Raw genomic sequence first — 14,377 nt, 5'->3', positions numbered from 1 at the left:
TGAAGCCCACTTGGTCGTGGTGGATTATTTTTTTGATAAGTGTCTGGATTCGGTTAGCTAAGATTTTGTTGAAAATTTTTGCATCCTATGAATCCGATAAGGGACTGATAACTAGAATATACTTAGAACTCACGAAAATTAGGAAGAAAAAATCAAATAACCCCATTAAAAAGTGGGCAAAGGACTTGAACAGAAATTTTTCTAAAGAAGACAGAAGAATGGCCAACAAACATATGAAGAAATGCTCAACATCTCTAATCATCAGGGAAATGCAAATCAAAACCACAATGAGATATCACTTAACCCCAGTGAGAATGGCCTTTATCAAAAAATCTCCAAACAATAAATGCTGGCGTGGTTGCGGAGAGAGAGGAACACTCCTACACTGCTGGTGGGACTGCAAACTAGTTCAACCTCTGTGGAAAGCAATATGGAGATACCTTAAAGCGATACAACTGAATCTACCATTTGATCCAGCAATCCCATTGCTGGGCATCTACCCAAATGATCCAGTGACACTCTACAAAAAAGACACCTGCACTCGAATGTTTATAGCAGCACAATTCATAATTGCAAGGCTGTGGAAACAGCCCAAGTGCCCATCAATCCAAGAATGGATTAATAAAATGTGGTATATGTATACCATGGAGTACTATTCAGCTCTAAGAAACAATGGTGATATAGCACACCTTATACTTTCCTGGTTAGAGCTGGAACCCATACTACTAAGTGAAGTATCCCAAGAGTGGAAAAACAAGCACCAGATATATTCTCCAGCAAACTGGTATTAACTGAGTAGCACCTAAGTGGACACATAGGTGCTACAGTAATAGGGTATTGGGCAGGTGGGGGGGGAGGGGGGCGGGTATATACATACATAGTGAGTGAGATGTGCACCATCTGGGGGATGGTCATGATGGAGACTCAGACTTTTGGGGGGAGGGGGGGAAATGGGCATTTATTGAAACCTTAAAATCTGTACCCCCATAATATACCAAAATAAAAAAATAAATAAAATAAAAAAAAATAAAATAAAATAATTGCTCTTCTTAGAAAAAAAAAAAAAAAAAAAAAAAATGAAATGGGTATTTTAAAGGATTTTTAGATATATTTTTTAAATTTGCTATGGATATTGTTAGTAAGGTGAGAAGTTAGTTTTTTTCTGTTACTTGATTTTATCAATTGGATTTTAAAATTAAAATAATTTATAAAGCTAATGATGAATCTGTCACTTTCTCGTATGAGTCCAATATGTCTATTTATATGTGATTATTCAAAGTAATCCTAAATATTTCCTTGTTACTCTCTCTCTCGCTTCTGAATTCCTTTTCCTATCCTCCCCTGCTTGGTCTCCCAAAGTAACAACCTATAATTTATCTTGTAGATGTTTTCATGAAATTCCTTTGCATTGCATTTTTTCAAAAACTCATTTCTGATTTAAAAGTTCAACTACTACCAGGGGAAAATAGCTCTACATTGATGAAGTACATTATTTTAGAATCATTATAAAATATTTATAATGATTTGGGCACAATAGTGGCCTCCTAGGTAGCTCCTAGGATGGAAAAGAAATAATTCCTCAGCTCAAATAATTTATAGTTTCAAAGATAGTGATTTTGCCATCTAGAGAGAGAAAAAAAGATTACTTACTAAATACCAAAGAAAAATGCTGAGATTTTGATAGCCTACCAGGTCTATGTATGAAAGTCTATATACAGCAAATTTTGCCAATCTAATAAATATAAAGATATCCACCATGTTGTATACATGTGAACATGAAGGGTTGCATTAGCAAAACTATTCTGATAAACTCTACAATGGATACTGTGCTTTTTATATAGAATTCAGTAGGCAGAGTCCAATTAAGGAGAGACAGGTACCTGGGATACCTTTCCTACAGGGAGGATAAAACCTTTCAGAACTAAATCTGAATTGATGCGTCACTGCAAATCTCCAGACTCAGTCCTCTACAAAAATGGAAAAGAGAAATTTTGTTCCTTCACTCCAAAGTAGACAAATTGCTTCAAGTGGATTTAAAAAAAAATCACTTGCATGCATGATTTTACCCTTACAGAATGAATACCTAAAAATATTTTATAAATAGCACTTTGAAAAAGACAAAAGTAATTAAGATTTCTTGGGAGTCCACATGTCTCCTTCTAGTCTTGATACTGGGACAATGAAAGAGGCTACCAGAGATAACAAGTTCTGGAAACAGGGGCAAAAGCCTCTGTTTGGTAGCTAAGAATAAAGACAGCAAAAGGATATAGAACCAGCTACTGGGATTAAGATGTCAAGAATAATAGGCTAAAGAATGATAACTATAGATAGATAAATAGATGAGAAAGAAAATAGGAGAGCAAGAAAGAAAAAAATTAAACTCTTTTGAACTCTTTTGTATAAAATATAAAGCTTCCCCCCTTTTTATTGTATCTTTAATAGCATTAGTTTTGCCCTATCAGGAAATGACAAGGCCCTGAGGTTCCTCCTGACCATTAAATAATCTTCATATGACTTCTGTCATTGTTTTTCTAAGCATGACCTTTGATTTGAGCCTTCTGCCTTTACTTCATCTCTAAGAATTAAGGATTCTTTTGCTAATGTCAGTACTTTGCAATGACTATGTATTAATTATCTTTGTCCTTTGGCTCTTTGATTCAATTGTTCCTGATCCAAGATAGGAGAGTAACCTTTCTATAACAACAGGCTCATTGTATTTCTCCACTAGCCTATCAGTCCCCTAGGGCTCTCATTTGGCACACATTTCATGAGAACCCCTGGGTTTGTATTCAGTACACTCATGATATCTCAACATCTTCTTAGTGGACTTCAAAGCCAGCCAGATTATACACTCAACATACTATACTAATTCTTCTTTCTTTACCAGAAATGGCTTTTGTTTTCTTCTCTACTCAAGTAGTCTCTACCTATCCTTCTCAGACTATATCCCATATTTTTCACAAAGCCTTCCATGACCCACCCTTCCATGTCAGGGGGCTCTTTAATACATTAACTCATCTACGCCTTCAGAGAACTATCTTAGAATTTTTAATTAAAATTATATTCTAACAGAAAGTTAAAGCCATGGTAAAAGTATACTTATATATAGGATGAGGATTAAAGAAAAACATGTTAACACCTAACATAATATTCAATATATTAATAACAGATGCTAAATAAATTTTTCATTCATTTGTCAGAACTTAATACAGCACACACTCTAAGGCTGGCATTAGATAGGTTCTGAAAAGATGGGTATCACAGACACATTTTCTGCCCTGAGGGAGCTTATAGTCTATGACAGGCTATGTCCTAGAGACAGACATATAGACAATTATATCGTGGTGTGAAGACCATACTTTACATGTAGGTACAAAGTGCTAAATGAGAAGAGGGGAAGAAGTACCCAACCCAGACTAGAGTGTTAGTTAAGCGTCCTTTGAGAGGTGACATGGACTGGCTTCTAAGGGATTGTAGGAATAGAATGTAAGAATGGATGCAATAGTAAGGAGAGAAACAGGAATCCAACCAATGAAAACGTACACAAAACAAAGAAAGCAGGATGCTTTTGGGAGTGTGCAGATCCTGTGGTAGGGCTGATGCAGAAGCCAGTAGAGAATGGGAGAGGACAAACAGGGGGCTTTCTGAGACAGAATCCTGGAGCCCACCTGCATTTAGAGTGGTAACAGAAGAAACAGTCTTTAGGTATTTGAAAGAAGGGGATACGAAAATGGAGATACATTTATTCTGTAAAAAACTACTAACCACAACCAGGATCAGTTGGCGAGAGCCAAAGAAATAAAGTCTGTTCTAGTAAATGAAGTTATACAGCAACAAATAAAATATGGTAAAAACAGTAATTATTCAATAGGTTGTTTGTAGAATGTCCATAGCAATATTAAAAATAGATTACTGTTTTTTTTTTCAGATATATGAGAGAATCCAATTTAAGCAGTATGAATCTCTTCTTTTGTTGGACTAGAATGAACTTTCTTCTGAGGCTGTGAGCATTTCAGACCAGAGCAGTTAAGCAAAGGCTAGACTACATCATTGTATTTCTTTCTTTTTCTTACACTGTAGCATAAACTGTATACACAACTTGTCATGTACTGCTTAGTAATATTAGTTATAATTTCTTGATTCGGCAGTATCTATGCAACAGTATTTTAAGTTCCTTAAAGCAGGATTATAAATTCATCTTCACAGGTTCCTTATAACTTAACTTTCTATTAATGACTGTTATGTATTTAGTCACTTAACTCTGAGGTGCTCTTTGTAGGTAGGCAATTAAAAACCTAACAGCCTATCATAGAGAGAGAGAGGGAGAGAGAGAGAGAGAGAGAGAGAGAGAGAGAGAGAGAGAGAGAGAGAGATTGATTTAAACAGTTCTAAATACATCAACACCAGAGAAAATGTCCTAATGATGGTATTTGAATGAGCTCCTTAATAACAGACTTTCTCTTAGTATCTGTATTCTCAGAACCTAGTTAATTGCATGGGTCCAAGCAAGCCCTATATATATCTGTTGAATAAAAGAGACAATGAATGGATGACTAAATGAACATTTATTTAACTCTAGGTTGAGAGGACAAAAATATTTGCTTCAGTTTTCCAGTGCCATTTTAATGTATGTTTTGCCTATTTTTTAAAGTACTTGTCTTTACCATAGTTCTGCTCTCTACTTGTGCAAAGTATAGAACAATATATATTTTTGAATCTTTTATTCCATTATAAAATGGTTTCAACTTTGCATTCCATGGTCTATTTCAAAGCATGCTGTACATTCCATAGAATTTTAGGGATAAACTGACTAAGCTGAAGATCATTGTGGGGAGATAAGAAAAATGCTGCTTTCTGGAGATTACAGAAACTATAATGTAACTTAGTTCCTAACACATGACATTTGAATAGCTGATTTTTAAAAGCCTCAAATGAAACAAACATAAAAACAATGTGTCATTTTCAGGAAGAGGTAAAAGAAAAGGTAAGAAATGATTACAATTTTCGTTTTAACAAAACAGACCTTTAAATATTCATCTGTGTCACTCTCATAAACACACACACTTCATATTTTGATGTATCCATAAACCCTAGTGACAGTACAAACTTACTGTAGACTCTCTATCTCATCTTCGACTTGCCTCTAGCCTTTGCTAAAATAACAATGAAGTCATTATGAAAAATAATCAGTTCCCACCAATTTGGAAGCAGTCTAAAATGCTAGAAAAGCCCTTCACAGACTTCTAAACGGACCATCACACCTTCAAATCCAATAATGGATTCTTACAGAGGTTACTACTCAATTCAGTTAACTCATTCCACTTCGATTTACTTAGTATTTTTCTATATGCCAACTCCAAGAACTAGCATAGATAATTTAGAGAAGAATAACACATGTATAACCAGTAATAAAGAGAAAGTTTAAGGGGAAAAGATTGGAAAATAAGGTATTTTAAACTTGGGTTGAGTATAGATTCTCCCATAAGTTTTTCCATAAAATGTTTAATTCTGTACAAGGCTAAAAATGACAGTGAAGAACAAGAAAATGCAAAGATGAAAGCATGGGACTTAGTGCAAAAAAGTTTAAGACAGTTTAGGAAATGAACCTAATAAGACATTCCGAGGGAAAGAATAGTCCTTAGGAAACATGTACCAAACACCAATCCGATAATTCTTGAATATGTGCCTCTGTAAATTTAACTCTCATTTCTCTACTCTCTGTCATAAGTTTTTATATCAAAATTAGTAGTAGAGAAAAAGCATGATTGTTTTAGACAGACAGACATTAGCATCATCAGCATGACATTGGAAAAGTTACTTAGCCTCTCTGAACCACAGATGGATAATCTCCCAAAGGTTGATCATCTAAAAACCCACAAATTGCTAGTGAGGAATACAGTAAGTAATGCACAAAAATGCATGGTAGTAACAGTACGCAGAAGAACAAATTCACAAGTACATGCTGATATTCTGGTTAATATTGAGACTTCATTTTGCTAATGGTACTAACCTAATTGGCATGCCAGGAACACCACCAGCCCATATGTACTTGCCATTTTCTTTTCAAAATAGGGCTAAAAAGCTTAACTTTTACAAAAATAACATTTTTTGAGAGAAAATATAAGAGAAGTGAATTTTTGAGTGTTTTTATAATTCCTGATTATTCATCTAATTGAATATGTAAAAATTAAACATCAATGTCAAATGTGAACAAGAAAATTATAATAATTTCTACTAGACTGCAAGCTGTGTAAGAGCAAGGATAATATGTAATTTTTAGGCCCTGGCATATAATAAATGGTAAATGAATAAAAGTAAAATTAATAAATATTCACATTTTATAGGTAGTAATGTAATGAAAACATATACGGAGACCATTGCTTTTTTTCTGTAGAACTTGCATATCGTGCTTTCATTCTAGACTGTGGGCTTACAGCTGTCTCATTGTCCACTCTCCCTCAACTGGGATAACTACCTTCAATTGCAGGGTACCAGCAGCCTAAAAACTAACATTTTCTTTCACGGTAAAGGAATATGGGGAGATTGATAGTTGTAACTAAGAATTAAGAACTAAGAACTAACTATTGACATTGACAAGAACTAACTATTGACATTGGTCTAGTTTAGTTAGGTGTTTAACAGACATAAAGTCTTCTCCATGCTTATTCTGGCTTTCATTATTTGGTCTCCCTCCTGTCCCAGGCTTGCCTCCTTTCTTATTTCTGTAGTAAAAGAGGAACGTCCTTTTCCATTGCATCTTGAGTCCACTCTTCTATTTTAGCAAAAAGCAAACCCACCCTCCCTATAACTAGTTGCTGTATGCTTTGGGCTCTGCTATTCTAATCCTGATACAGAATCAGAAGGAAAACAAAACTGGATTCAAATATATTTCTCAACACTTACTAGCTCTGAAAAAAGTTAATAATATGATGTGTTTATTACAAAATGTCTTTTTTCCTTTGGGTAGGTGGCTAGTAGTGGGATTGTTGAATCAAATGGCATTTCTACTTTTAGTTCTTTGAGGCATTCTTCGAAGTGAAGTATCAAAAGAATGGAAAAACAAGCACTACATGTACTCGCCATCAAATTGGGACTAACTGAGCAACATGTTGGTGCTCACATGGAAGTAATATTCATTGGTTTCCAGTCAGGTGGGAGCAGGGAGGAATGGATGGGTAAACTCATAACTAATGGTTGTGAAGCACACTGTATGGGGGATGGGCACGCTTGTAGCTCTGGCTTGGCAATGCATAGTCAATATATATAACCAAACTGTTTGTACTTCCATAATATTCTGAAATTTAAAAAAAGAAAATAAATTAATTAAAATTAATTAATTAATTAATTTTAAAAAGTTAATGATTTGAAGCAAGTTAATATTTCTAAGCCTCAGTGTCATATTTATAAATCAGAATAATTACATCTCCCTCACAGTAATTTTGTGTGGAATGGATTAGATGATATATTTTACTTAAATCACAAAATGCTTGGCCTGAAATAGAGACTTAACCAGTGAGTTTCCTTTTTGCCTCCTTGTGACATAGGACCTACATTTTTCCTAAGCTTTTGAGATATTTTCTTCCCTTCTGTGCTTTTTTGTTCTTAATTATTTTAAAGGGTTTTCCTCCTTTTTCTTTGTCAGATACTAGAAGTTTTGATCAGTCTTTCATTTTTTTTCCTATTTTTAATATGATACACTCTCTTTGCTTTTTTTCCCTTTTAACTTAATTTTATACCTTCAAACCAAAATTACAGTGTTTTACCTAACTTCCCTGCTGATTTTTATCTTTCCTCCAAAAATCCTTTGGCAGTTTGCAGTTTAGAAAACTTTAGACTCGAAGTAATCTCAGCAAGATGGCGGAATAGGAAACCCCAAACTCTTCCCCTTGAACTCAATAGCAACAAAAACACACAGATGAATTTTCATTGTGAGAAATCCAAAAACTAGTTGTTAAGAAGTTCTTCCAAGAATTAATATATATATATTCATTCTAGAGTCAAGTATCTATAGTGTAATTATATCATTATCCTATTAATCTAAGATTTATTAATTGAGCACTCACTTTGCTCCAAGCATAGAGGATATAACCCTCCTGGTATAAAAGTGCACAGTCCACTCTCTACTGTGTTTTACAATGTAAATAAAGTGAGGAGACAACATATTATTTTATTAATAATGAACAAACTTATTCCAAATGTTTGTTGTAAATCAAACACTATAGCTGCGTCTGTATATGTTGAACTTCAGCCACCTCCATGTGTATCTGTAAGATTTTATTCTTCAGAGAGAGAAGCATGTTAATGTAAGATCAATAATCAGAAATTATTATTATTAGCTACTAAAACAAAAGTGTATGCTGTGCCATTTTCTCAATCCTCACAAAAATGTTGACTATTTTAAAAACTCTCCTTTTTCCTATATATAGTGACATTATTACATGTATTTGCAAAAAGATCATTAATTTGTGATTCTGTGTTTTTTTCTCAGTTTTTGGGGGATGGACATGCTTGAAGCTCTTACTCGAGGGGGAAGAGGGCATGGGCAATATAAGTAACCTTAACACTTGTACCCCCATAATACGCTTATAAAAATAGAAAATTTTTAAGCTGTACTCACTTAAATTGTAAAATCCTTGAGTTTTTATATTCATTCTTCAGATTGCTTGATTGAAAGATATCATCTAGCTAAAAACCACAAAGATTGAAAAATTGATATAAATTTAAGATTTTAACATTTGTTCAAAAATGTATATAAAGTAATCTTTATGTTCTGCTTAGAATTGGGAGAATTTTCTCTGTGATAATAGGACTCATATGTTAAGTATCTTGGGCATACTGTATTTATTTACTAATCTTTTCATAGTGAGAAAATTGGACCTATGTATCTTTTGACAAGTAAGCAGTGAAACTATACTATAAAATGTCAAGCCCTCTGAAGAAAGATAGTCTCCTACCAATTGCTGAAGGTCAAAGGCAAGAACTTTGAAATCCACTGACAATGTGTCTTGCAAATTAGGATTATATGTAGCTCCGGATGTTATTTTAAATATTCCTTTGGTTTCATGACTTTGTCCAAATGCTGCATCTAAATAAATTAATGAGAAACAAAACACAAAAAATGTGAATTGTGAATAGAAGAGAATAGGCACATTTTGTTAAGACACACAAATAAAGTCTTGCTTAACATGGTGGCCCTGTAGCCTGTAGTTCTCACTTTTTTTTTTCCAGTCTTAGTGTTTCAAAATCAGCTATTTTTTGTTGTTTTTTACTTTTCAACACCTGATTGTTTCAAAACATTAAAAAACTTTTTCCATTCTATTTTTTTCTTTTCTTTGAGGTCTAACCCACACTCTAAGCTTTATTATTATTATTATTGAGATTATTATTAATATTATTATTGAGATTGAATATATTATGTTATAATATATTAATATTACATATAATATATTATATTATAATTATAACAGTGCACAGTCCACTCTCTACTGTATTTTACAATGCAAATAAAGTGAGGAGACAACATATTATTTTATTAATAATGAACAAACTTATTCCAAATGTTTGTTGTAAATCAAACACTATAGCTGCGTCTGTATATGTTGAACTTCAGCCACCTCCATGTGTATCTGTAAGATTTTATTCTTCAGAGAGAGAAGCATGTTAATGTAAGATCAATAATCAGAAATTATTATTATTAGCTACTAAAACAAAAGTGTATGCTGTGCCATTTTCTCAATCCTCACAAAAATGTTGACTATTTTAAATACTCTCCTTTTTCCTATATATAGTGACATTATTACATGTATTTGCAAAAAGATCATTAATTTGTGATTCTGTGTTTTTTTATATATAATATATTATATTATTATATATAATACATTATATTATAATTATATCATATATAATTAATATTACATATAATATAATTATAATTTAATATATAATATATTATATTATTATTATTATCATTGGATGATACATGAACTGATCAACTTCCACCAATTATGGGAACTGATTCAGGGAAACATGGTGAGAAGTGAATCATTAAAAGTTTTGTAGTTGCTTTCAGATACTTCTTAAGCACCTAGTATCCAGGGACACCACTGGTTTTTGACATGTGGATTGCTGTGAGGATTTCAGTGTTTGTGTTACTTTGAAACATACCTTTGAAGCTATTTCTTTCATTCTAAAAATTATAAAAATGGCATGCATGACCTTTTGCCATTAGATGGTGACTGTCTTTATTGGAGACAGTATTGAGAATGTTGTAGAAATTATATATTCTCAATAGGAAAGAACGTAAAAATAATGGCTAAAACGTTGAATATAAACATGGATAATAAAATGCACCATTAAGTCCCATATAATCCCTTTATTAGGATATTTTCTTTGATACATATTTATATTTAAAATAAATTGCCTTTATTGAAATTCATACAATGACAAAATCATTAGTAAATGTAATAATAATAATGATATGTAATTCTCACTATGCCTTGGTGTGAGATGATGTTATAAAGAAATAACATCTGAGATAAGAAAATAAGAGCTTAGAATGACTAAGAAAATTTCTCAAGGTAGTGAAAGTCTTAAATGACAGATCTAGAGTTTGGACATAAAAATGACTGACTCCACATACCAGGATTTATCATACTTTCCAGTCTACAGGAATATTAAAAATAATATTTCAAACAATAAATTCACATATAGTGTAAACAGTTATCACTGCAAAATTGATGTAACATTATTTTTATACTGTTTCATTTGTTTTTTAAATATTCAAAATTACATTGTGATTTGAATATTTAAATGTGAAAGAAAAAGAAAGATTGAGGTACTGTCATAGATTAAAGGAGATCAAGGAAGCATAGTAACTAAATCCTATGTAGGAATCTGCACCTGATCCTGAAGAGGTAAAGGGCATTAGTGGAAAAGCTAGTGACATTTGAATAAAGTGTGTGGTTTAGTTAACAGTATTATGTAAATGTTAATTTCTTGGCTGTGAAAATTGCAATATGGATGTACAAATATTAATATTAGGGAAAGACAGGTTGTATGATAACTCTGTATATTTTTTTCATAAGCCTAAAATGATTTCCAAAAATGCTAAAAAAAAAAAACAAACCTGTATTAAAATGGTATGTTTTAAGTTCTTTGGTGTTCTAGGATAGGTTTAACTTGAATAGCTTTTTAAATTTAGTTGTTCACTATTCAATCATATTAACATCTACAAATATTTATTCTATAATATTTATTCTATTCTATTTCATCTGTAAAATAACTACCTTTATATCTTTATTGTGCATCAACAATTTCAATGGACCTCCAAATGTGTATCCATCCGTGAAGTTATTCACAGCATTTAAATAAGACCAAAACAGTCACTTTTATAAAAGTCTAAGTGATTCTGTATAATTTTTGGTAATTTGTATTATTATATAAAATATCTACAAGTGTTCTTTTTCTTTAAAATCTATTCCTTGTGTATGGATATATTTTTTAAATAGGCCAGAGATTATACTAAAATTAATTTATAAAAGTATATATTATGGTTATTCCTTTCTAATTTAAACTTATTTATATAATAGAGAAAATAGCTAATCCCAAAGCTGAGGTTTTATTGGAAAAACTAATATCACTCACATGTAAAGGGTTTTACCCTGTGAATTTTCAGAAAGAATTTATATGCCCATTTGGAATTCATGATTTAAAAAATATAATAGTTGTATGAGAAAAAAATCAACTCTTACTATTCAAGTTATCACTATGCCTTCAATTATTTTCTATATACTCTATAAACGAATAAGTGGAAAATAAAATCACAAGTTCTAGACTTGGATTGTGTAGCTTAGAATCTTACTTCTGCTAACTACTAATGATGCAAACTTAAGCAGTTACCTAAATTCTCTGTCTCAGATTCCTCACCTGTAAAATGAGAATACCAATAACCACATATAGGTTTATTGTAGCAAGGTAATACATTTAAAGGTTTTTTAAAAACTTGATACAGACTAAGCTGTAAATAAGAGTTATCAGTTCTTATTTTTTTCTGTTTGTCAAAAGTTGCTACTCAGCTTGAGATCTTTATAAGTCTACATTTACATCCAATTTTATATTTTATATTATTGCAGTAGGAGAATGAACATATTATTCATGTGCATATTTATCTACTTGTATTTTCAACAATATTTTAATGCATTTATGATTTAATTCATATCAAAATGAACTCATGGGCCATGAAACCTACTTGGTTATCTGTTAAAACTGAGAACCTTATGTAACATAATTTATTTAAACAAAAAAGAAAACTAGTCTCACACTTGAATTCTGGATTTAGTTTCAAATTACATACCAACAAATTTTTTTAACATTCTATGAAGTCAACTACAAAGAAGCATCTAAATACAACATAAATATCTTGTTGTGAATTCACAGCAATGACTACAATATCCTGACAGGATAACTGAGATTAGAATGTGTACGTTCATCTGAGAGAAGCTTTAGGAGCCAACCCCATGTGACTTACCTCTTTCTGATTCCTTGATTGCCAGCCAGGATACTGCAATTAATCCAACACAGATCACCACTAATGTGCCAAAAAGAACTCCCAACATGATTTCATAGGAGTTCAGAGAATGGTGCCTTGAAGATGCACTTTTGTGTGATCCCATTTTTCGTTTCTGAAGGTTTACTACTTTAAGATCTGTGACAGAATATAAATGCCTGCACCAACTGAAGAGCAAAATCTCTTAAACTTTTAAAGAAGATGTGTAAAGCAACAACAACCTGTCTGCACTCCTACTAGTCAGTGTAAATGAGTTGTATATGACCTTTTGGCAACATTGTGTCTCTATTGGTTAAGTATCATAAAAAGGGCAGTTAATCTTTAAGAAGATATAAATGAGTAAAAATGCCTACAGTTGTAAATGCTAATCACCTGAACAGGCCTTTTGGCAAGGTGAATGAAATTAAATTCATGTAGTAAACAAAAATGACCCTTCATCATTTTAAGAACTGTTAGGAAAAAATTTGAAATTTGTGATAGAAAATTAGTCATCAGGCACATACACTTGATAATCAGGTAAAGTACCTAACAGATCAACCTTCTACCCTCTGACTCAGATCATGATTAAGGTATTTCTCTTGTCATGTGTAAGTGTATAGACATTCCAAAAATAACATTTATGCACAGATGTATGTAAAGCCTAACATATGTATTCTCTCTCATGCACACTCTGTCTTTCTCTGTCTCTAATGAAACCTGAAGTTTTATAAACTTTTCATCACCCATGTCAATTTACGCAGTGTAAGGCATTATTGATTTATCTTGTGTCCACTTAGATAAAGTCCACTGAAACAAGGCATCGTACGGCTACTCTTTATGGCCTTGTGCAGTTATCAGTGAATAGGAATCGTTGCTATAGGAGGAATAATATATTTGTTTCTCTTTTAGAGAAATATCCTGGGTGGGGAAGGCATTGCTCATTCATCCTAGACTTTATCTCCTTTAAATGTGCCAATTATAACAAGAGAACAGGTTAAGATAACCACATTTACATTTATAGACCCATGTTTTATTGGAAATTCAAAGCTGTTTTCTGATAATTAAGGTACAATGTATCATTGGAAATTCCACGCCTTGAATAATGAGTCCAGGACTTTAAAAACAAGGTAAAATAAAAACCAAATAAAACCGAACTGATTCTGAAGTAAATCAATTTTCCTTTCATTTTCGTAAATAAAATTGGCTAGAGGTAAGGAAGTTTTAGATTGGAAACCTTAACACACTGTTAGGGAGGCACATTATAACAGGCTAAGATGAGCAATAACCTCTTTTCTTCTTCTTCACTCTTGAAAGAATAGAATTGCACATTGAACTCAAATTCTTGCTGATATGAAGTAGAATATAAATAAATAAATGTATGACATGGAAAATATTTATATTTTTTACTTAATTGAATTAATACTTATTGTTAAGTACTCTAAAATATTCATACCGATAATGGAATGGGAAAAGTTCATTTTATTTATATTCTAGGGGACAATTCTAATAACAGGCCAGACTCTAATAAAATTGAAACCTGGCAAAGATGCCCCTTGAATTTAGAAAGCCAAGAAGGTGAAAGCACAATTACTATTTTTTTCTATAGCAGATGCAGAAGCAAACACTTTTCAGAAAATCAAGTAGTGATCTGTTACATTTCTTTGACTTTATAGAAGGAGAGGAGAAGATAGTAAAGTAAGTTCACTTGCTCTGCTCCAATCACAGGATAATAATAGATAAAATATAAGATTGAAATCCTAAATTAATTATTTAGTTTTAGAAACAAAGTCAGCATTCAGGTTATAAATTCTCTTCAAATAGTATGTTTTAAAT

At 32.2% G+C, this 14,377-nt stretch overlaps 1 protein-coding gene across 1 annotated transcript in view; it reads right to left on the bottom strand.

Moving 5' to 3' along the window:
- Window positions 1-12,671, bottom strand: part of TMPRSS15 (transmembrane serine protease 15) — a 116,951-nt gene extending 104,280 nt beyond the window's left edge. The window contains exons 1-3 of the mRNA XM_076004240.1: window positions 12,527-12,671; window positions 8,955-9,085; window positions 8,618-8,685 (exon numbers count right to left, since the gene is read on the bottom strand). Coding sequence (XP_075860355.1) covers window positions 8,618-8,685; window positions 8,955-9,085; window positions 12,527-12,671 — 344 coding nt within the window. The remainder of the gene's footprint in view (window positions 1-8,617; window positions 8,686-8,954; window positions 9,086-12,526) is intronic.
- Window positions 12,672-14,377: the final 1,706 nt, after the last annotated feature.

The sequence above is a fragment of the Microcebus murinus genome, chromosome 1 (genome assembly GCF_040939455.1).
Source record: "Microcebus murinus isolate Inina chromosome 1, M.murinus_Inina_mat1.0, whole genome shotgun sequence".
NCBI classification, from domain to species: Eukaryota; Metazoa; Chordata; class Mammalia; order Primates; family Cheirogaleidae; genus Microcebus; species Microcebus murinus.
This window is presented reverse-complemented; position numbering and strand designations above follow the sequence as displayed.